Consider the following 24,736-nt stretch of genomic DNA (forward strand, 5'->3'; position numbering starts at 1 on the left):
TCAAAATGATGCATCGAATGGACTTGTATCGCCAGACCAACCTGCTACAAGTACGTACAATCTATCGAAATTCGCGTTTTGCGAAAACTAACAGTCGAGTGGCTCACGATAGAAAATTGTTTTAAATGTTCGTAAAACTTGATACGACACCTCAAGCCTGGGCTCTAAAATTAATCATAAATTTTCTGTCCGCCCATCGTATGGTATTGTCAAAAACCAACTCCCAAGTGTATAATTTTTCTGCTGGCGGAGCTCACTCGCGAACTGGTTTTTAAAATGTCAAATTGGGCTGGGTTTTCTGAAGAAGATGTTCTTCAACTGCAATCTGGAGAGTCGTCTAAACGGACCCGAGGTATTTTAAGAAACTTAGTTTCATAGCATTGTTGAAAATGACATTAATACAAGTAGCTGTGAATTTTGGTCACGACAATTCACAGAGCTGAGCAGGTAAAACTTCACTTACTATCAAATGTAAGATCATTCAGACCATTTGAAACTTGACAGGAATGTCAGCATGAAACCCCTTTTTTGCAGTAGTGGCTTCTCATCGTTGATACCTACCAGTGTAGTTTCATAAATAACAGCCAAAACTAGTATTAAAATCATGTTTCGCATATTGAAAATGCTAATAAAATGGTTACAAGATGAACGCACAGCTGAAAAATTTTTCCACTGATGAAAAAAACCACTTAGGCCTATCTTATATTGGTAGTCGCCAGTTGTTTTAATTTAAAGAAACAAGCTTTGCTAGTGATTATCACCGTGATCTTTGGCTCAAGAACTGCTTGATATGCTGTATGAACTTTTTATTACACGCCTCGTGGAAGCTGTGTTATGGGTAGATGTGGATAAATTAAATGGAACCTTGGCGTCTCCACCAGAAATGTCATGGGTGGTTTGGGAGAAATTATGTTCTGCATAACTAATCCGGCTCCACACACTACGTCGATGTTAAAGTTGTTTTGTCATTTTATTTTGACTATGTTTAGTATGTGTGCTTTTTCTTAGCTTGTGGAAACTAATTTGATTATTGCTGATTTAGGTACAAGTGAAGGTGTTGAGCTGTTGTCAGCAATACTGATATTTACCAGTAAAAGTTGCTTCTTTATTCTATAAGTCAAACAATGAAATACATAACTAACAAAATTCTAAGACCATAATATTAATGAAAAAAGGTTAAAAGAGCTAGTAAAAGTTACATCCTTACTTGAGGGTGGTCCATGTTGTTTGCTCAGTCTCGTACGGCTGGGATTTGCAACGGTCAAACCAGAGGCGGGATAGTCCATAGGTAGAGAGTATCGGCAGTTGAGATAGTGGTGTAGAAGTGGCTCAGCTGATGAAGGAAAAAAGGCTCCAGAGGGGAGGGGGAGAGGCTCCACCCCAGGCAAAAGCGTCCAAGGAGGTCCTCGGGAAGAAAGAGATAAAGATCGATGAATGGAGATGCTGAGTCATTGGAGCTGTTTTCTTTTATAGATGTCTGGCATGTGGGATGGCTAGCCTGCGGAAGTAGGTTGATCGTTAAAGGTTGACTTGCACCAAAATTCACATTACAGTTATTTGGTATCAAAAGATTCACCATGTTTTACTCTGCTGTGTAAGAGCTTGTAATCACATTTCCACATATTTTGCAGCTACAATATAGCAGAGTAAGACATGGTGAACCTTTTGATACCAACTAACTGTAATGTGGATTTTGTTGCAAGTAAACCTTTAAGGTTCAACACTTTATTTCAGGAGTGTGAAGATGTCTTGTCTGCGTAAGTCTTCAGCTGGTGCACGTGATGTCGATATGTAGGGTGGAGCTCGTGACTTACTCCTAGTATCTAGGTCATGTTTGACAGGAGTGGCAGATCTGTATGTGACTCATTTGAATCGTCTGTAATGTTTCTCTGGTGGTTTTTTTGGTGATGGTGGTTAGTAGCTTTAACACCTCCCTTTGGCGGTTTCCACAGGTGGTGTTGACGTAGTTTCCATGACTGATTTCGTTCAATTTTGAAGTTTCTAATTTTCTTTTGGTGTCTCTATTTATAGAATATTTTGACATATTTTAGGCATCTCGTTGTTTTTGCGTATACGTTTATCTTGTGGTCTGACTGTATTCCCTGTTGGTATGCTGTTTTCGCAGCATCTCCAAACAACAACTGAAAAATCACTCGCGCAATCTCCTAATGCAATAAAACATATTTACACTATGTGTTCCGGTTTCAACAACAAGTTCAACATGCTGCGGTGTAGTTTTGTGTTGCACACTGCTACAGTTTTTGTCAAATGACACTTGTGTATTACATTAGTACTTAAAATTAGTTCAGGTTCCCAGGTGTAAATTATTGAATATATTGTGTCCGTATTTGCCACGCTGAAGTTGGTGAATATATATATAATGCAAAAGCTAATCATGGGTCATCATCGTTAATCACTGTCTTAAAAGAGTACGTACATTTAGAAGAAGAAAATGAAGCAAATGCAGAACTCCTACCCTCGCTCCTACACCGTAAACTATACATGTACAATTTTTTTGTCCGTGCCATTTAAATGTTTTCAACATTTGAAAATTTTCACTGAGCTTGCACGTAAACTCTAAATTGAATGTTTCTTTAGCTGCTATACTTTATATGCATGAACAGATATAATGAGGAGGCTACATACCATATTGGAGGCACTCGGCTTTGCAATAACTCGTGGTATCTCTTAAATAAAATTGCGACTAAACTAATTTGCTCTTTTTGCTGTTTTGATGAGCGGTCTACCAACAAAATAAAGAGGTAATCATTTCATAAACAATTTATTTTGAGTTTAAAATATGGTTTAGTTGTCGTACATTGGTTGTCATAAATTTCCGCAATGTGAAAGAAGCCATGAGACGTTGACAATTTGCAGTGTTTTTAATTGTGCAATTTCAATTTAAGTTGTCTTCTCCTTTCTCTAATATTACTCCACATACCATACTTGGTGGAGCGTAACACTCAACTTATCACAGGTAGTAACCATTTAACATTTTGACAAGGAAGTTGCATGGTTTGCTCGCAAACCTCTGTAACTAATTCAAGGAATATACTTCTTGAACAGTTAGGGCTCACCAATTGGTCTTCTAGTAAAACAACATTTATCAAGGGTAGCTTTGGTAAGAACAGTTTATCTGCTCTATATTGCTATTTGACAATATTTCCAAAAGTCAGTTTTTGCTAGGTGGTCATGTTGGTACCGACCAATGATTTTTCATCAGCAGAGCCATGCAGGACTAAATTTATGCATGTTTTTTAAACTCTTGCTATCTACTTAGCTAGCATATATTACTGTGTCTAGACCAGGTAAGAATGCTTGGTTGGCTGCGCCTGTGCAGTCAAGGTTACCATAACAAGTGCATGGCTGAATATACTTGTAATATACAGTGAAACTCAGATAATTTAAACTTCACGGGACCGAGCGAAAGTGTTGAGTTATCAGAGTGTTCAAGTTATCAGAGCGCAGTCACAAGTGCATGTATTTATTAGTAAATACATATACAAACTATATATCAATTGAAAACATGGCTTGCTTGTTGCAAGCTAAAGAGCCTCTCATGCACAGTTTTAAAATGTGTATAAGAAAGTATAGATATTTTTCTATCACTTGAGATTTGTTTCTTGTTTTAGGTGATGTGACTGCCATGAGGTTCTCTGGTTAAAATTGGCAAAACTTGATCGCGGTTGAAACGCTCAGAAAAAAAGACATATTTTTCTCCTGAGCGTTTTAACAAAGATCAATTTTGCCGATTTTACTTCGTTTATCCGAAGGTTACCTCAATTTTCCTTGCTTTCAAAGGGCCATCGCAAAGCGGATGTTTGGTAAAATTCTATTTATTGCAAACCTTTAAAGAAGTCGTTAACAAAAATATTTTGCCGATGATGGTAATAACGATGCCTAAGAAATACTAAAAGTTGAGGTTTATCTCTATGGCTTGGAATAAAGTGATATTCTAAAGTGATAACAACTGTCTCGGTAGCCGTTAGGCAAAAAACTGTTGGAGTTAATGATGTTAAGGTGGAGATATCTAAAGCAATTTATCATTGTGTGGGAATGGACCAAACAAATACGTTCGAGTTAACCATGTGTTTGAGCTATCCGAGGGCGAGCTATCCGAGTTTGACTGTACTGTATATGAATACATATGAATACCCTTGGCCTGTGGGTAAGCTGGTAAAATGAAAATCTTATTTAGGATGAGTGTTATTTAATTTAATACTTTTTAGGCTCTAGACTAATGAACTCTAAAGAAGGGAATTTGATGGGTGGCAAGGCACGTCCCCAACACGCAGTTCAGCCCATGAAACAGTACGGTACACATGACACGACAATTAGAACTGACGTTCCTCCTGCTGCCCTTTTCTCTCCCAGCAAGCCTACAGCTGAACCTGTTAAGAAGATGGAAGCTTCGACATCGCGTCATCCTCCCACAGCTGTACCTCAACAGCAGGCCGTAAACCAGGCACCAAAGGCGCTTCACAGCTCTTCTGTAAGTTTTTCCGTTCCCTTAAGGCTGGTTCAGTCTATATCGCCGTATCTTGGCGTTGATGCCACAATATTTCGGTAATCATCGATGATAACGATGTTCACACTATCACAAACCCATCCGCGTTTGCATCAGAAAATACTCTGTGCTGGAATCAAAAACTAGTCCCGCAGCGATTATCACAAATGGATATGAATAAATCACGTCATCTGCAAGCGCGAATTACTATCGCCGAATTGGTTCACATTTGAAATGCGGTCGTCGATGCTCGGCGAAGTATCGGGAAAATTTGGCAGTAGCAAACTTTCTCGACGTGTCCGTGCTGCTTCCTCGATGCCATCGGTTCATGGTTCACATAATCGTCAATGGATGCCGAAAGGAAAACGTTGACTAACGGCGATATAGTGTGAACCAACAGTCTTTAGAACGATACCAATGCGTATCCTTAACTGGTCCATAGCATACATTGGAATATGCTTGATGCATTGATAAATGATGATCAACGATGCGTTGATCCTGCTTGCGAATTGGCTAACAGTTTGCCATGCCTGGTGTTATGTAGGTTGGCAGGCTTGGTCAACCATACGTGCTGAGTAGTGCTTGCCCTTTCTCTGCCAACCCTTTTGGAAAAAAGTAATTTCATTGTTTTCTGGATGTTATGGTATACCCACTAATAGCGTGAATTGAGTTGTCAGCCCTATCTTCTTCTCAGACTAACATTCTTATGCTGATGATGATGGTTAGTCGATTATAAATTGCGTCATAATTCGTTCGTCTATTAGCCCTCACCATAGAGTTATCTCCCCTAGAGTGATAACTACACGAGCGTTTCCGGTGCCAACAAGGAGCGTTTAGGCCACGCCTCTTTTTTGTGCTAGTCAGTCGTAGTGATTGACTAGATCAATAACATCAGCCATGAGAAGGGTTAAACAAGGATCATGAATTTCCAGTTGAGATAGTAATTAATGCTCATATTAAAGAAATGATGATTATAGTTTATTACTCTAATATGTGCTTATTATTTAAAGCAATTCAATACCTACCAGGGATTGCTAAACATATTATGGAAATGTTTACTTTTTCATTTCCATAAACATAAATATTTCCATAATTTTAGGGGAAATAGATATGGAAATTTTATTTTACAAGTATGGAAATGGTATGAAAATGGCAATAATATGGAAATGAATTATGGAAATGCTATGGAAATGGAAATAATATGGAAATGAAGGAGGGTAATGTTATGGAAATAATATGGAAATGAATTATGGAAATGGAAATAATATGGAAATGGAAATAGTATGGAAATGAATTATAGAAATGGAATTAATATGGAAATGAATTACGGAACTTTTATGGAAATGGAAATGAATTATGGAAATGGAAATAATATGGAAATGGAAATACTATGGAAATGAAGTAGGGAAATGGAATTAATATGGAAATGAATTATGAAAATGGAAATTGTGACATACACGTAATCCCTGATACCTACATGACTTGCCAAGGCACTGAATAGATAGTGAGTGAAAGTGAAGGTAATGCAAGCAGTTACTCATAGATAAGATAGATAGTCATACTGGGGTTGTATTACATTAGTGTGATGGGAAGCTAATCAACTGCCATCAACTATGAGCTGTACTACCCAGTGTTGCCCGAGTAATAAAAAAGTATTTGGACAGAAAATTTATTTTTATATAACATTTACTATTCTAACTTTTAAACTTCATATCATGAGAAAATATTTTTAAGCAGTTTAAATGAATTAAGAGGAAAAAGAAAACAACTCTAAAGGTTTGCAAGCTTTTTCAAACAACTACAACTTTTAAATTTCAGATCATGAAAGAAGTGTTTTGTTGAAATAAATTAGGAAAAAAAATAAAACTGTAAATGTGTTTAAATGTAAAATAATTAGCAAGTAATGGGTAAATATAATCTGTTTAGCTATGATTACAATGAAAAATTATTTAATAAATAAGGTAATAAAAAAGTCAATTTTATTTTTATAAAATTATAGTTAGTAGAATTAAGTATAATTTATTTTTATTTAACATATAACAAAATTTACCACTTTAACTTTCAAACTACATATTATGAAAAGTGTTTTGTGTAATTGAAATAAATGAAGAGAAGAGAGAAAATAAAAACAACTGTAAATGTTTTCAAGCTTTTTCAAACAACTACAACTTTTAAACTTCATATCATGAAAGAAGTTTTTTGTTAAAATGAATTAAGAAGAAAAATGAAACTGCAAATGTGTTTAAATGTAAAATAATTAGCAAGTAGTGCTAAATATAATCTGTTTAGCTATGATTACAATAAAAAATTATTGTAATCATAGCTAATTTTTATTACTTTATTTAATAAATAAAGTAATTCACAACTACTTTTTTCTTGCTTTATTTAATAAATAAAGCAATAAAAAGTCTATTTTATTTTTAAATAATTATAATTTAGTATAATTAAGTATAATTTATTTTTATCTAACATATAACAACATTTGCCACTCTAACTTTCAAACTTTTTGCTTGCTTACATTAAGCAAAGATGTCCACTAACTAGTGGACATCTTTGCTTCAAGCTAGTCTATGTATTTGATAGATATGTATTGAAATCTAATATTACATGCAAGGGCTGTTTGTGAACTGAGGTGTCAATGAATCACTCTATCACCATACAATGTCAATACTTTCAGTTGATGGCAGTCGATTAGCTTCCCATCACACCAATGTAATACAACCCCAGTATGACTATCTATCTTATCTATGAATAACCAATGATATACAGCCCCTCATGTGTGGGGGCTGTATATCATTGGAGTAACTGATTGCATTAACTCACTTACTTGACACCATCTATTCAGTGCCTTTGCAATGCATGTAGCTATTGAATTGCTTTAAATAATAAGCATATATTAGAGCAATAAACTATAATCATCATTTCTTTAATATGAGCAATAATTACTGTCTTAATTGGAAATTCATGATCATTCTCATGGCTAACGCTATTGTTCTGTCGATCACTACGATTGACTAGCACAAAAAAGGGGCGTGGCCTAAACGCTCCTTGTTGGCACCGGAAACGCTCGTGTTGTTGAATGCACAGTTATCACTCTAGGGGGAGATAACTCTATGGCCCTCACATACCTTTGTTGTTATACACAATATATATATATATGCTATTCATCACCTATAAGCTGTGAGGCTATGTTTACTTGTAAGACAGTTTGCTTGGCCAAACCAGAGTATTTCCTTGGTATCATGGCAATATTATAGCTACTGTTTCTGCTCGCAAAACTACTGCATTTGCTTTTAAAAATTGCATTAAAATAAAGCTTTTCATGTGTTCTTAGTACATTGTATATGGAGCCACATCCTGAAACAAGAACATGGTATTTTGGTAAATTATTACTCGTGCTGACATAGTTTGGCAATATTGTTAGTGTTTTAAATGACATAAAAAGCCCAGCTTCTTCTTGGCAATCCATCCATGAATCTTGGCATTGGGGAATCACCAAGTCTGACCTCTCATATAGGATTTGCACATGCCACCTAAACCAACACTGACTGTTGATTCTGAAAAGAAAGCAGCCAGTACAGCACCAAGTAGCTCCCCGATATCTGACGTGAAGGGTTCAGTGTTGTTAGATGAGAGTGATGGGAGAAACAGAGACCTCTCTATGCTGCAGCATTATCAGCAGCAGCAGAAGATGATGGAGGAGCTGAACAAAAAGAAGAAGCAAATGCTGGCTGAAGCCCTTTCAGAAAGGTTAGCATTACCTGGTTACCAGTACTTACTAGTCTCAACTTTGTAAGGCCACATGTTTCACTTTGAAGCATTGTATTGGTCAATCGGGTGAGTAGATGAGATCCTTTGTTGATAGACATCCGTGATATGGAGTTTTACAACATGGCTGACGAAACTGGCAGCTTTAGAAATTATATCCACCAGCATAGGTACATCAGAAAGGGAATCACGCTTGTCAAATATGAAGTCTTTGGTGACACAGCATGGCAGATAATGGGTTGTTTTACGAACACTGCAAAGAAATGCTACATTCGTAGTTCAATTAAGTGTTGGTGAGAATGCTAATACTTTATATCCACGATGCAATATTCAATATGGGTTTCTTATTTTAGAAGAGGCTTGCTTGAAAAGACTTTTGATGTTTATAGTAAGTCTTACTATAAACTACTATAAGTACTTACTATAAACATTATCAAAAGTCTTAATTGCTCTTTTCCTTAGACATTCCCTACTACTCTGTTGCCGTTCGCATGTTTAGTGTCTCTCTGCAACCCCTCTATTTAGTGTAGAATGGCTACTTGCATATAAGTGCCTTGTTAGATGTTTCCATAGCTCTATCTTGGATCTGAACGGGTGATTGCAGTGTTGACATCATTCATCTGAGTGTCAGATAAGCTGAGCGGTTGTTGCGGTGTAACTTTTACATAGCATATATGACAAGGTAGCTTGAGCGTTAACATACGGTAGTTTTCTTTTTAGAAATCCTTTCATCTTTAGTTGTCCTCTTTATATTTTCACAAGTATAATTTGTATCTCTCTTTTAGGCAAAAGCAGGCGACAGTGGAAGCTCACAAATTAAACGCAATAAGGAAGGAGTTGTCTCTTCTTGACCAGATGCTTACAGCAGATGTGAGTGTGATCAGGGATCGAATTGAGGAAGCAACAAGAGATTATGCCGAAGCCAGGTGATTTATTCGGAATTCGTTTTATCTAAATCTTTCATGATATGTGTTGTTACTAGCGGCAGTATTACTACCAGCAGTGTTACTAGCGGCAGTATTACTACCAGCAGTGTTACTAGCAGCAGTGTTACTAGCAGCAGTGTTACTACCAGCAGTGTTACTAGCGGCAGTGTTACTACCAGCAGTGTTACTAGCAGCAGTGTTACTACCAGCAGTGTTACTACCAGCAGTGTTACTACCAGCAGTGTTACTACCAGCAGTGCTACTACCAGCAGTGTTACTACCAGCAGTGTTACTAGCAGCAGTGTTACTAGTAGCAGTGTTACTACCAGCAGTGTTACTACCAGCAGTGTTACTACCAGCAGTGTTACTACCAGCAGTGTTACTACCAGCAGTGTTACTAGCAGCAGTGTTACTACCAGCAGTGTTACTACCAGCAGTGCTACTAGCGGCAGTGTTACTAGCGGCAGTGTTACTAGCAGCAATGTTACTAGCAGCAGTGTTACTACCAGCAGTGTTACTAGCAGCAGTGGTACTAGCAGCAGTGTTACTACCAGCAGTGTTACTAGCAGCAGTGTTACTACCGGCAGTGTTACTAGCGGCAGTGTTACTAGCGGCAGTGTTACTAGCGGCAGTGTTACTAGCAGCAGTGTTACTACCAGCAGTGTTACTAGCAGCAGTGTTACTAGCAGCAGTGTTACTAGCAGCAGTGTTACTACCCGCAGTGTTACTACCAGCAGTGTTACTACCAGCAGTGTTACTAGCAGCAGTGTTACTACCAGCAGTGTTACTAGCAGCAGTGTTACTACCAGCAGTGTTACTACCAGCAGTGTTACTAGCGGCAGTGTTACTAGCGGCAGTGTTACTACCAGCAGTGTTACTACCAGCAGTGTTACTACCAGCAGTGTTATTAGCGGCAGTGTTACTAGCGGCAGTGTTACTATCAGCAGTGTTACTAGCAGCAGTGTTACTAGCGGCAGTGTTACTACCAGCAGTGTTACTAGCGGCAGTGTTACTAGCAGCAGTGTTACTACCAGCAGTGTTACTACCAGCAGTGTTACTACCAGCAGTGTTACTAGCGGCAGTGTTACTACCAGCAGTGTTACTAGCGGCAGTGTTACTACCAGCAGTGTTACTACCAGCAGTGTTACTACCAGCAGTGTTACTACCAGCAGTGTTACTACCAGCAGTGTTACTAGCAGCAGTGTTACTACCAGCAGTGTTACTAGCAGCAGTGTTACTATCAGCAGTGTTACTATCAGCAGTGTTACTACTTGATTTAATGTCGTTTTGCTTTGACATATACCTACATATACATGTATATATATACTTGACACATACATGAACCCATAAGATTTGGTCGTATGAAAGCTTTAACATCTTATTTGGATTACTCTTTATCCTTATTGAAGCATCCAAACATGTTAAAGATGAACTTTCACAAAATTTTAGTAAATTTCATCAGAAAATATCAGTATTTTTCTACCAAATGCGATTGTTTTTTGATGTTTGAGGCGATCTGACTGCCAGGATGTTTCAAAATTAGAATCGAAAAAACTTGATCGGGATTAAAACTATCCGATCAAGTGAAAGTGCGATATGATAATTGCAAAGAGACTGACAGAATAGATTCGTATAACGCTTCAACTCGAACGCAATAGCAGATATGAACTATAGCAAAGATAACAACTAGTGATGTCATTGCGTTTTAATCGCGATCAAGTTTTATTGATTTTAATCTAGAAACATCTTGGTAGTCAGATCGCCTCAAACATCAAAAACAATCACAAATGATAGAAAAATAATGATGCTTTCTGATAAAATTTACTAAAGATTTGTGAAAGATCATCTTTAATTATCGATTACATGTGACCCGTGGTCTGGAAGTTTAGCGTGCCTTAAGAATTTGGCAAATATGCTGATAAAGCACAGATAATAACTATATGCACAACTATTCCACTAAAATGGAATGCGAACAATTAGTGCCGGGGTAGTGTGCTTGGCTGGTAAGCCTAATGTCACAGGTTAGAATCTCATACAATGTAATCTTTTTCCAGCCTACAACCGTGGCTTTGGATGGATGCAGCTTTTACTATAGTAAAGATTGTAGCTTGTGGTGCCTTTTCCAACTATTTGAAAGTCAAAGAAACAATAGAAGAAACTGTGTCTTTCAATAGACTTATTTAGTTACAGAATTATCCTGCTAGATAATCACTTCATACGTCAGTTACATGGCTGGCTATGTTTGACAGACATATAGGCTAGATGGCTGTTTGTATGAAGCTTGTCATTCAACATTGTGTTTCAAATGAAAACTGTGTACTCTAGAAATGAAATGATGCTCTTGTAGATTTGACAAGCTTTGATTCGAACTGTTTCAGCTAATAGGTCAGTTTTTACACCGTCGCTCACAACCAATAAGACTGCATTGTAGGCATATTGGTTATGTAACCAGCATCTTTTGATAGTGTTGGTAGCTCCTGAGTTTGTTTGGCTCACCTTCCATGGTCAATGAAGAGATTTTAAACTCCTATAAATCAATCAATACATTACATATCTATTACACTTTTCAACTTTACCTTGAGATTCCATGGCGGTAGAGGCTGTGTTTCAACACAACCCGAGCAAGGAGTCAATGAACCATACGATATACACTGATATCATGGAGTTGTTCACACAGTCTGTCTGCATGACTGATTAGGCTTAAACTTCCTTATGAAACAGAGAAAGCGTCGCTCTATGAGCTACTAACAATATAGTTCATGGAGCGACGAGTCCTGACATGTCATAGTTTGTCGCTCTATGAACTGTTCTTGCCATAATAGTTCATCTTGACATGAAGAGCTATCATGTCAAGGGATGCATTAAATATGGATACGCGAGTTGAGAATCACATGCATTGATCCTTATAAATAGTAGTTTTGATGTTTTGTTTTACTTCTGTACAGCAAAAGGTATGAGCAGGCGGAGAAGGAGTTTATTGCCTCTAAAGTGAATTTACATAAAAAGGGGGACATGAAAGAGCAGCTGACAGAACATCTCTACACAATCATTCATCAAAATGAGGTTAGTCGCTGGGTTGTGCTAGTGGATTGATTTGAATTCCTTAACAGGTCGATATGCTTATATGCTTAAATGCTTTTATCGGACCTGATCTAAAATCATTGTTTTGTGGCAAGCAAGCAGTGTCGAAATATTTTCAAATGATGCATGGTTTACAGTGGTCATGCATACACGTTTACAAATATTATCCTTTACAATTTTTTTTTCCAACTACTCATGGTGTTCTCTGCACGAGGATATCTTTGCAGCAACTGTTTTTGACACATTTGATCAACTTGATTGAATGTATTCCACAAGCGTGAGCCAAATTCATTCTAGGAATGGCATAGCTTTCAAAGCACAAGGAATTCGTGTAACTCTATCTTCGTTGGAAATCTTGTTTGCTGATACATGGAAATTTTACTATGCTGCATTATGAATTTAGAGCCAAGTAAACGTTGTTGTAGCGCCCTTTTGTATCTTCAGTACCTTTGATACAAGGTTTGGGTGAATGTTATTTATTCTATTCAAAGATTTGAAGCATCTGTGACTAATAACCAAAATGAAATCATTGCTAGTATCTCATTCCCAACACATTAGGGATACTCTATTTGCTTGATGTGAGATGTTTATACTTTACTCACATACCATCTGCATTTTACCAGAAATATAGGGTGTTTGCCTTCATTAAAACACATGGTAGTAGATGACAACTGGGGCAGATAGTCTCCGCTGGCATGAGGCGTTGTATCAGCAAAAGCCATGGCCTGAGATCCGTATGCATATTTTTGTTGTTTTTAGGCTAAGATAAGCGACTGCTTGCCTTGTGCCAATCACATTCACTGTTTCTAAAATGGTTCAATGGTTATTTTCGCACATCATTTATAAACGAGTTCCGGTATTGTTCATGTATTGCCGAAAGCAGTGTGTGGAAGATAACTCCCATGTTTGCAGATACATGTAGGAATAAACAATAATTATTCATTGCGACCCCACTTCCTGGTAGTTTTTTTTGGCATTTCGCGTGCATAGTAAATCTGAAATGGAATGATGGTTTGCAATGGCTATAAATGCTACAAGTCACTTGTAACATTATCACGTGTACATAAAATATTGTCAGAAAAAAACACTGATATTGATATTTGTTGAGTGAAGGGACTTCGCCAAAACAAACCCTTATAAAATTCCCTTGTTTTGGTAGTTCTAGGAAAGAAACCGTTGTTCAAATGAGACACAGGTAACCTTAACAAAAGCTTCCTTCCAGTTCTAAATACTTGCCAAGTTAAGAGTTACCCATTTATACATGTAGTTGTAGGTGACAGTATGCTACTACCCGCTAGTATAACTATTCATGTTAATACTCTTGTGTGATCAGAAATACTCTTGGTGTTTTGTGCAGATACGCAAAGCCAAAAAGTTAGCCGACCTCATGGAAAAATTAGATCTGGCAACTACAAAAAATGGTGAGACTAGCCCAACTCCTGTTGTGGAGATACCCGACCTACCAAGCCTCTCACTGCTTGGCAGCATGCAAACTGTCGGAAGTGGGAACCTAGTGCAGCATTCTCTCAGTCAGGAAGGTGAGAAGTCACCACCTCCTGCCGACGCTCCATCTCTCACCAACAGCGGGCTTGATGAAGCAAAACCAGACGAACCTACCCCAGTCACAGAGGAGGCGCTACCGCCATCAGAGACAGAGCCTGCTCCTATATCAACAGAGGCATCGGAAGATTCGAAGTAACATGTATTGTTTTATTAACAAAGCGATTGTTTTTTATTTAATGTACAGAAAGGCTGTGTATTTATGGCCCTTTTATATCCCCCTCAACTAGGTTATCGATGGCATCTAGCGTGAAGCATCTCTTCCGGAAGGATTCAAGAGCTCGCCGTATTTATTGCAATTTTTCAACTAAAAGTACTAGCAGGTGTTAATGTATTTTAACATTTAAATATCTCAGTTTCTATTGCTCAATTCTTGTTAAACATTGGTATAAATTATCAACAGGCGCAGCATTTGTAAACTGCCAGAAGAAAACATAATTATTATTTAATACATTTTTGCTAGCAGGAGAGAAGCATGAGCTAGTTGAACTATGACCTAGTAGATATTATGCAGTTTGTTTTTAAATTATTCTGGTTTTTCCATGTATAAAATTTTAGGTAGAACCTGCATATTTAAACTGACCCATGGTTGCAATCATCGGGTTATGTTCTTTCCTTCCGACCTGTGATATTGTTGCTATGCTCACCCCACATTGTATCTAGTTGATGGTCTTTAACATGCGTATTTCACTGCCTTTAAGCTATATTTCACACAAACATCACTATTACTATACATTAATTCAATTTTTACAAATTGCTGACTCTTTTGCTGTCTTAGAAATTCTCTTTATTTTGGATTGTCCATATTGAATAATATGTCTATGCAATAATATACTTTATGAAACGTGTTCAAACTATTAATGTTAACTAAGGCTGTGATGCAATTTTGTGCAGAAGGGAAGTTGTTAAGCTTTTTATGTCGTTGCATATTTTCAAGACTACTATATGATCAGCTGATTACCATTAACTTAACAGAACTTAACTCACATTTTGTGTCTATTGCAAGTAAACTTTCAAATTCAATTTTACCGTCATCTAATCCTTATTTGCCTTGTCAAAAAACTGAGTTGAAGACCACATTTAATGAGTTTTCAAAATTTACTCCTCATGATATTGTAAAATATATCAGTAACATACCTAATTCCAAAGCCTCAGGCATAGACAATATTTCTGTAAAAATGATAAAGGCAACTCTTCCATTCATTGTACCTATTATCACTGATATGTTTAACAGAATATTGATTGATGGCTGTTTTCCTTCAGCATGGAAACATGCACGAGTTACTCCATTGTTTAAAGGAGGAGATAATAGCAACCAATCAAATTTCCGCCCTATTTCAGTACTCCCTATTTTATCTAAAGTTTTTGAAAAGCACTTAAATATTCACATCTACTCTCATTTGTCCAAAAATGATATTTTACATCTTTATCAGTGTGGTTTCAGAAAAAGTCATTCATGCACTGATGCTGTTCATAAACTCATCTCAGACTGTTTGGATTTGAAAACCAGAGGTGAGAAGATTTGCTTGATGTTTTTGGATTTCAGCAAAGCTTTTGACTGTGTCAATCACAAAATATAATATCATAAACTAAAACTTGCTGGTTTTAAAAATAAATCGTTGCAAATACTTCAATCCTATTTTCACAAAAGGCGCCTAAAGGTCGTCATGAATCACAAGGAATCATTGACACAAGAAATAGATGTTGGTGTTCCACAGGGGTCACTTATTGTGCCAGTATTGTTTTTAATATATATAAATGATCTTCTTAGACTTATTCCAAAAGGCTTTGCCTATGCCGATGATACTGTTTTTGTATGTTATCACAAAGATGTGCAACTTCTTGAGACGAACTGCAATCTCATGCAAATTATCAGCAACTGGTGTACTTCAAATCATATGACAATCAATTTACAAAAATCACACTTTCTTCTTTATAATACTGATGAGAACCTTTGAAACAGCTTTACTCTTAAGTTTAACAGTCAATCCATCACTTGTAGACATGAGACAAAATTGTTAGGATTTGTTTTGACAGATCGACACTCTTGGAATGATCATGTCGACACTATTTGTAGTAAGGTCACGAAGTCATTGACTCTGCTCCAGTTTTGCAGGCCATACATGAACTCAAAATCTGCTATTGCATTTTATTTTCAGTTTATATTTTGTCATATTATTTATGGTATCCACATTTATTATAATCTAGCTTCAAGATATGTCACTAAGGATTTATTTTTGTTGCAAAATAGAGCATTTCGACTCATTGCAAATCTACATCATATTCCTGCATACATTATTCCAACGAATGATCTTTCCAAATCTCTGCGTTTTCTTACACTGCCTATGCTAAATATTTATTTTACTTCAATTCAATGTTTCAAGATTTTTCATGGTCTGTGTCCTCAGTTTTTACATGACAATTACAGGTTCTCAACTCATTTCAACTTACGTGATGAGAACAAATTGCATACAATCACTAACAATCATTTTGAAAATGTCATTGCCAGCTGCTTTAACAATCTTCCACCAAATATGCGTTCTCTTAGCAAAGAAAGGCATTTTAAACACTATTTGTCAGACTATTTATTCAATTTTAATAGCTAACTGTTGCTTGTTTTCCCCTTTTTTTGTTTTACTATTGTTGTATGGCCTAATTTGAAAAACATTTTTATTTGTGAAATGAAATTATTGCCAATAAAGTACTATATATATATATATTTATATATATATAACTATTACAGTTCTTCAATGCAGGGCACCTCTATGGGCAACTTTATGCATACAGAAGAGAGTTTCAAACTTCTTAAACCCTTTTTTATTAAATCATCTTCTGCTCAGAACTCGAAAGTAAATTTGTATAATAAAAGCATGGCACAATCATGCAAAAAGCACCAGCCATGACAGTACAGCAAGGCAGCATCAGCTGTGCCTGAAGCTGTGATAAAGCAGGTAAAATGATAAAAAGATGCACAAGAATCTGACGGGCTGCAGCAAGCTCATGTCTTCCGTCTATCCAGCCAAGTGTCACCTTAAGAAGTCATTTATCGAGTGCTTTACAACAGCATCGCATCCAGTACTGTTCCTGCCTTGGCTATGGGTTGTTCTTGTGACTTGGAAGGTAGGATGACTAACGCTTGAGCTGAGCACACACTGAGCAAACGACTACTAATCTGATTTCCTGTAACGGTTGCTGTGGGGAGATTTTCATTCTCCTTCCAAGACAAAAGAGCTCGCATGTACTCAGGTCGTGGATCCAAATTCACATCTGCGCCGAGCTGGGAAATATAGGAGAAAGCATAAACTATTTATCTTATCTTGAAATACAATGGCCCACTAAACTGACTGCCACTCAGATTGTTGTGAAATAACCAGTCAGTAAGTAAGCCCTCATCATGACTGGTAAAATTTCATGTGAAGAATCATATTAAAAAGGAATGCAAACTCATCTTGAGATGTAGGTCATGCAACTACCAGTACGATAAGATCATATACAGTGGACGCTGCAATAAACTAAATGTGCTTTAATGTAAATTCTACTTAATGTAAAGAATTTATGTAAAGTTTTTGCTTCGTATTACGTAAGAAATTTCATATAACCTAAAGCGATAAGCGGTGCAAGTTCTCAAATTTGATTTGAATAAGCGAAGTCCTATAGTTAGGCTTAAAATTATTGGTGGAGAAAATGACATAGGGATATCTCCGTTATATATACGCGTACCCTCGCAGTCTAAACTTTTGCTATGAGAGTGTGCTGTGAGAGATCGTCAGGCGTGCTGATAAAGCAAAGACAGTAAGTAACTGTACAATTATTCAAAAATACTCAATAGCGGTTGATTGATGCAGGTGTTAAAATGTTAGCCTACAAAGCTGAATGTAAGGAATTGGAGTCTTGTTGAAATCAATCAATTATACTAACTTACCTCCTTAACCGAAAAAATGGAAAAATGGACAGACACGGATCTTGCGATAGTAAAGATATATTTTTGTTTTACTGATTTTAGATTGACATTGATGGTGTGCTTAAAGGTTGACTTGCAACAAAATTCACATTACAGTTACATGATGTATTTGATATGAAAAGATTCACCATGTCTTACTCTGTTGTGTTGTAGGTGAAAAATATGTGGAAAGGTGATTACAAGCTTTTAAAAGCTCAAAAACGATCAGAAAATCGCAGCCACACAAGACCGCCGTAGTTTGGATTCCCTTTCCAAAACGGCTCAAATGTGATGTAGTTGTGGGAGATGGTTTCTGTTTACAATTTCTTGCAACCTTATTCGTCGAAACATTTTCACAAATATACTTCACGCATTCAATAAAACTATGTCTATTGTTCTTACGCGTCTGTTTTATCGTCATTGTAATGCTGCCACTTCAAGCACTGATATCTTATAACTTACCGTAAAAAATTGTTAAACTTTTTAACCTTAGCTCAAAGGAGTACATATCATTGTCTGATAATCATGACGAGCCTGTTGGTCAACTGTGATAATCGAAAAATGCTGCAAAAATTATTTGCGAAGTATTGGGTCACATGATCAGAGAACGACTTGACGATTGAATAATGCCGAAACAAAACTGTCAAGTAGCGAGCATCTATATTTAATACGGGGTTTTCGGTAAAACCCGAAATGTTTGTCATAAACTAGTACTACGATAAGTTTTATATTGAGCTTTGTATAGGCCTTTCAATTCACGTGAGAACATACGTGACAAGACGATAACCAAATTTTGTGGCTACGTCATCGAAATAAAGAGATTCCAATCTACGGCCGCTTTTCGTTTTTGAGCTTTTAAGAGCTTGTAATCACATTTCCACACATTTGGCACTTACAACACAACAGAGTAAGACGTGGTGAATCTTTTGATACCAAATAACTGTAATGTGAATTTTGTTGCAAGTCAATCTTTAACCTCCGCTTATTGTAAAATTATCGTAATCATGAGCCCTAAACCTAATGAAAGTGCAAATAAAAGGGAGAAAAGTTGTCAATACAAACCAATAACACCACAGTTACTGTACAGTCATTAATTTAAAATGTTAAGTTTAGTGTTCTCCTATTTGAAGGGCCAAAGGAGTGCGCTTGAGACGATCTTGGAATGGATAGGCAAGTTACATGTATTTTACTACTTGCATAATGTGAAATTCCTATAACATAAATGTTCTCGGAACGGATTATTTACGTTGTAGAGGTATCTACTGTATTTCCTCCGAATGAACGATGCAGCACCGAAAGTCCTTCAAACATCTTGCAGTTCAAAGCTAGCCAGCTGATTGGAAGATACAATGTGAATTTGGAGTTGTGCACACGTTGAGTTACCATGCTACAAGTGTTTCAATAAACATTTGCATGATGCAGATTAACACGGCAGCTTTGTTAAAATGATGATTTTTACGCCAGAATTCATAGCAGTGAACTCCTGCATCATCAAATAGGAACAACTGAAGTGTCGAAAATGTTTAAAATAGAATAGTTTGCACCGCATTTTTTGCGCTTCATTCGCAAAAGCCGTTTCCATCATTCGCCAGAATGAAACACTGGATAAAGATTTGCAAACTTCTGAAGTTTCATTCTTGTCGCTGATTTCCAGATTAACCGCGTCATGGAAACAGTCAAAGTCAAACATGACTTATGACCACCCAACATACTATTTCCACATACATTATCGGAGATCAGTATATATATATATACACATATACACAGTTATATATGTACATCTCCTTCACAAATTTTGGTTTAACAAACCATATGAAGGTGCACAGTTTAGTTAAAACCAAACTATCATAGATTCAAGGAAGACTAGTACAAGTCGTAGTAGCAGAAACACAGAAGAATGACATTATCTGCTGCAGAACAACTTAAATAAAATGCACTGTGCCATTCATAAGAATCTTGGCTCAAACCCATGACAGTTGCGATATATGATCCAAGATTGGAATGGATTAGCTTTGTACATTGATGTTAGATTGTATTTACTAGTGATGTCATCATTTTCAGCACTCACCTTGACCTTCCAGAAGTCAGCCACAGGAGTGCTGCTCCCTGACATTTTCCTAAGAGATGGCAGCACAAAAAGTTGACAGGTGACTGTTGCTGACACAGGGTTGCCAGGAAGTCCAAAGAAAAGCTTAGTACCATCGCTGCGGCTGACAGTAGCGAAGGTGGTCGGCTTCCTGTAGCAAATGTGGATTGATGAAGATTGCATACACCGCTGCTATGTATTTGTATTTATTGTGAACTTGTGCAATGTGCTCATATGTATCATCAAAGTCTTAGAAATGTGTGCGAAAGGTTACCCAAAGCGCAAAAATAATTTATTCTTACTAGAAACTTGTCATTCTGCCTGCTCACAATGTTTCTTAATAAACTTATAATGCCAATACTAAGTACAGTCATACCTTGACTTACGAGTGCCCCAACATATGAAAAAAATTAAGGTATGAGCAAGACTTGGCCTTGAGACACGGGACAAACACGAACCAAACACGAGATTACGAGACGGTTCTCAATGTGGCCGCTAGGTAGGCAGGTATGCAAGAGGCCCCTTTTGAGAAAAGCATCGCACGTTTTTTCTCATTGGATCAGTTTGAAAAAGTTTTAAAAGGCGGGCTAAAAGTAATAGTGAAAGCGAGGCAAAAACGCCAAACCAAAAAACCAAACCGATTGTTTCAGAGAACGTGAATAGATTAATTTGTATTTAATTATTTTATTTAGGAAGTATTGCCTTGAGATATGAGGAAATTGAGATTGCTCAGTCCTGCAACACATTAGGCTGGCATGTCGAGGTATGACTGCATATCTGACTATGAAGAACTATGATTACAACTACTTGACTGGAGGATAATGGGAATAGAGGAACAGTAAGTCTAAAGAGAGCAAACTTACCCTGGCTTCATGAATATCCTACCAAAATGTATTTCAGCATGAAAGTCCTTTTGTAATACTGACTTTACAAGGTCCTAAAAGAAGAAAAGGTTGGACGTAGAAGGAATACAATCAACCGGGTTAAATCTCTGGTGTTTCCAGTTTGTGGTCTTCTAGAATAGATAGCCTCAATTTGTACACAATATGATTATGGAATGAGCTACCTCATTTCTTAGAAGGTTTTCAGATTTACAGCATGTGTATAAGATGATTTGATTCGGTCTCTATATAACAGGTTAGTATTGGGAATGTTAATACACATATTAATATTGTCTTCCGAGAATATGACTCCGCGTAGACAGAATAAAAAATTCCTGAATGACATTTTTCCTAAACCTAGTAACACGCACATTTTTAACACGTATATTTATAACGTGTGATATTAAAACTACATTTGACAAAGAATATTCAATTTGACGGTGGTAGTAAACTGAGGACCTTTTCTCCCATGGACACCCCTCCTGTAGTAACCACCACATCAGCTGAATACAAGGCTTTTCCTATCATCTCTCTTGTCTCGACCTCACTGTAACATGAGATAGGGTTTCAGAGGATCTCCCGGACTGCATTATATTAAAGGTTCTCTATTACATGTAGATGCCAGACTATACTGAAGGTCATTTAGGTGTGAAAACTTCACAGCATAGGAGAGAAGTTTGGGGGTAAATGTGAATTTTTATTTTTATTATCAACTAATGACAGCGAGGGTTGCCTCCTAAAAGAGACAGCACTGCACAAATATGTGTACTACAGCTAAATAATATTTTTGACTTTCATTAAAACAATGCATATGTATAAAACTTTAGAGCTGATCAGAGTATATATTGAAAGTTAATAAATAAATTTATGAACCAATATTTTCCTACTTGTAAGAAAGCTGAGGAGTGCAATTATATAGAACATAAATCACCGGTACATGTGTACTTTGCATAGCTTTTGAGAGCATCAAGCAAAAGCTTGCTAAAATCCTTGAGAAGTGAACATTATATGTAAAAGGCCGCCGCTATTATAGATTTCATATCAAACTAATCAATTTAACGATACTTACTTCACACTATACACAAGAGCTGCATTTAATGAACATACTTGTCCTTGGCAATCCCCATATCTAGAACGTCAAATCCGTGTTCCTCTAGGAGTGCAATGAGGGTGGCCCTGTTGCTGTCTCGTATTTTGCCATCACCAACAAAGCTGTCTTCAGGTTCTACTAGCTAATAAAAAATCATTTAAACAAGTGTCATGTTTCTACAATAAAATTTCGACATATTAAGTTAGTGTTCGTGAAATTGTCTTCTCATATCAAAACTGCCCTATGTATTTCTATTTATTTGTTCAGCAGCCCAAAAATTAAATGGTAAACACTTCAAGTAATTGTATATAAGTAGCAACGTAATAAATTAACAAGCAATAGAAATATTTTTTCATGGTCACTTCCCTTTAGCTTAACGACAAGGTAACAAAGGGGGATTTAGCAGCAATACAAGAAACATACAGTGAATTGGTAAAAATGGCGTCTGAGATATAGAGTGAGTCTAGCTAAGCAAAAGGAGCTGTAAATTAGCATAAGTTAGTTTTTGTTTGTATATTTTATATTTTTATAATTTATTTCCAATTGCCATGTAACACTTCACCGCTGCAACTTTTTTCCTCATGATAACTGCTATATGGCTTCTATAGATTTTTTAATCTAAATATCTTTGCTTTTGATGTTCTAAATTTTTTCCTTCAAATTTAAAGGAAAAATGTCCTGTGTCTCTATAGAATGAAATAAGATCAGCAAGATCTATAGAGATGGTATCATTGTGGATGAAGATGAGGTGTATGTTGTTAGTGTTAGGAATCATCTTTTAAGTTAAGGGTTAGAAACAAAACAACCCGAGTTAATCAGTGATGCTCAAATGCTTGGTCTTCGTGTGAGAAAAAATCAGAATGGGTACACAGTTTGTATTGCAAATGAACTAGAGCATGGAACCATCAGCTCAACTCAACCAGCTCAACTCAACCAGCTCAACTCAACCAGCTCAACTCAACCATCTCAACTCAACCAGCTCAACTTAACCAGCTCAACTCAACCATCTCAACTCAACCTTCTCAACTTAACCAGCTCAACTTAACCAGCTCAACTCAACCATCTCAACTCAACCAGCTCAACTCAACCAGCTCAACTAACCAGCTCAACTAGCCAGCTCAACTCAACCAGCTCAACTCAACCAGCTCAACTAGCCAGCTCAACTCAACCATCTCAACTCAACCATCTCAACTCAACCAGCTCAACTCAACCAGCTCAACTCAACCATCTCAACTCAACCAGCTCAACTCAACCAGCTCAACTAACCAGCTCAACTCAACCATCTCAACTCAACCATCTCAACTCAACCAGCTCAACTCAACCAGCTCAACTCAACCAGCTCAACTTAACCAGCTCAACTCAACCAGCTCAACTCAACCAGCTCAACTAACCAGCTCAACTCAACCAGCTCAACTCAACCAGCTCAACTTAACCAGCTCAACTCAACCAGCTCAACTAACCAGCGCAACTCAACCTTCTCAACTCAACCAGGTCAACTAATCAGCTCAACTCAACCAGCTCAACTAGCTCAACTCAACCGGCTCAACTCAACCTATTCAAAACAAACACTGACTACTTCACCTTATGCTTAACTTAATGCTTGGCATCAAGCCTGACTATGTATAATGGAAAAGCAAGAAGCAATAACTGTCACATATACAATTGTGAAAAGCCTTCATATGTACAATACAAAATATTCCAGTCTCTGACCAATACTGCTCTCACTTGTCTTTTTGGAATCTATGATTACAAAAATTAAAAATGCAAGGTATGAAGCTGTTATGTTTCTGCACAGAAGCAATTAAATAGAGTATTAAATTAGAGAAATGGTTTATTGCACACTCCAGAGACAACTGATTTGATAACAGAAAACCCAAGTATTTATATGTTTGGTCATAGAAAAGCTTTGTAAAAAGCTACAAGCATTATTAATAGCTATAATGAGACAGTACTATATAATATTAGCTTGTATAAAGCTTTAGCTAAAAAGCATAATGTTTGTTGGCAAAGTACCAGTAATACTTGGCACTTGCATGACACCTCCTCACTAAGCTAAAGGTTCTTTCTGGTTCTCTTAGACCTTCGGGGTTTGCCTCTGCTATACTCATCTCCATCAGGTAGACGAGGGTTGCGTGGTCTTCTTCTAGACGGAGGTTGCTCTGTTACAGTTGTAGGGGCTGGTAGTTGCAGTTTTGTCTCCTCTGTTATATCAGGTTTATCTCCAGGGTCTTGATCTTCTTCTGTTGAGTATCTTGGTCTGAGTTGTTCAACATGTCTTCTCCAAGTAGGTCCCTTTGGTACCACTTTGACATTGAGACTACGAGTTCCATATATCTTCGTAACAATGGCTGGAACCCATCTAGGTTGTCTGTTGCGTCTAGGTCCATGATACAAGGCATAGCATGGTGCTCCAAGATTGTAGCTGTGTATCTTGCTAACTGTCTTTTCTGCCGATCGGTTGACTTCTCTGGATTGATGAAACTGTGCTATGTGTGCGGGTGATGGCAATAGGGTGTCAATCTTGCATCTCATCTGTCTTCCATTCAGCAGCTGTTGTCCAATAGTGTGAATAGTGCATACTGTATCAACATCATCCTCATCTTCTCTTGCATCAAACTCTTTATCAGGTCCAACTGGCAGTCTTGAGAGGACATCTGCATTTTGATGATGCTGGGTAGATCTGTATTCTATGGTGTAGTCATACTGATTTAGTACCAGTGCCCATCTTGCTAGTCTGTTGGCTGCTAGAGCTGGAACTCCTTTGGTAGGTCCTAGAAGTGTGAGAAGAGGTCTGTGGTCAGTTACCAAGATAAACCGTCGACCATACAGGTACTGGTGATACTTCTTTAGAGCAAATATGATTGAGAGAGCTTCTTTTTGTATTTGTCCATATTTCC

The 24,736-nt window shown here is 37.2% G+C and overlaps 3 protein-coding genes across 5 annotated transcripts in view; 2 read left to right on the forward strand and 1 right to left on the reverse strand.

Moving 5' to 3' along the window:
* Positions 1 to 253: 253 nt before the first annotated feature.
* On the forward strand, positions 254 to 14,797 carry LOC137406050 (RAB6-interacting golgin-like). 2 transcript variants are annotated; one of them, XM_068092572.1, is made up of 6 exons: positions 254 to 352; positions 4,230 to 4,492; positions 8,025 to 8,257; positions 9,061 to 9,201; positions 12,147 to 12,264; positions 13,640 to 14,796. In XM_068092572.1, exons 1-6 carry the CDS (start codon positions 277 to 279, stop codon positions 13,979 to 13,981), a joined length of 1,173 nt encoding a protein of 390 aa, XP_067948673.1. In that variant the 5' UTR covers positions 254 to 276; the 3' UTR covers positions 13,982 to 14,796. The 2 variants fall into 2 exon arrangements, with proteins under 2 accessions (XP_067948673.1, XP_067948672.1); XM_068092571.1 differs by lacking the exon at positions 254 to 352 and adding an exon at positions 3,010 to 3,121 and having other exon boundaries at positions 13,640 to 14,797.
* Positions 9,238 to 10,476, forward strand: LOC137406135 (mucin-21-like). The gene has a single exon (XM_068092666.1). It carries the CDS (start codon positions 9,238 to 9,240, stop codon positions 10,474 to 10,476), a length of 1,239 nt encoding a protein of 412 aa, XP_067948767.1.
* A 1,870-nt stretch (positions 14,798 to 16,667) lies between the features above and the next one.
* LOC137405563 (gephyrin-like) overlaps positions 16,668 to 24,736 on the reverse strand; it is a 37,004-nt gene continuing 28,935 nt past the window's right edge. For both annotated transcript variants that reach the window (XM_068091857.1, XM_068091858.1), the window contains 5 exons: positions 21,857 to 21,981; positions 21,209 to 21,296; positions 20,732 to 20,805; positions 19,851 to 20,019; positions 16,668 to 17,119 (listed from right to left, as the gene is read on the reverse strand). In XM_068091857.1, the coding sequence (XP_067947958.1) occupies positions 16,898 to 17,119; positions 19,851 to 20,019; positions 20,732 to 20,805; positions 21,209 to 21,296; positions 21,857 to 21,981 (678 nt within the window). In that variant the 3' untranslated portion in view covers positions 16,668 to 16,897. The remainder of the gene's footprint in view (positions 17,120 to 19,850; positions 20,020 to 20,731; positions 20,806 to 21,208; positions 21,297 to 21,856; positions 21,982 to 24,736) is intronic.

Source organism: Watersipora subatra, chromosome 10 (genome assembly GCF_963576615.1).
Source record: "Watersipora subatra chromosome 10, tzWatSuba1.1, whole genome shotgun sequence".
Taxonomy (NCBI): Eukaryota; Metazoa; Bryozoa; class Gymnolaemata; order Cheilostomatida; family Watersiporidae; genus Watersipora; species Watersipora subatra.

Coding starts and splice junctions, on each gene's coding strand:
- LOC137406050 (XM_068092571.1), top strand. CDS start 3,013: ATGGTTTGCTCGCAAACCTCTGTAACTAATTCAAGGAATATACTTCTT. Junction 3,122..4,229: donor ATTTATCAAGGGTAGCTTTG/GTAAGAACAGTT, acceptor AATACTTTTTAG/GCTCTAGACTAATGAACTCT. Junction 12,265..13,639: donor CAATCATTCATCAAAATGAG/GTTAGTCGCTGG, acceptor TGTTTTGTGCAG/ATACGCAAAGCCAAAAAGTT.
- LOC137406135 (XM_068092666.1), top strand. CDS start 9,238: ATGATATGTGTTGTTACTAGCGGCAGTATTACTACCAGCAGTGTTACT.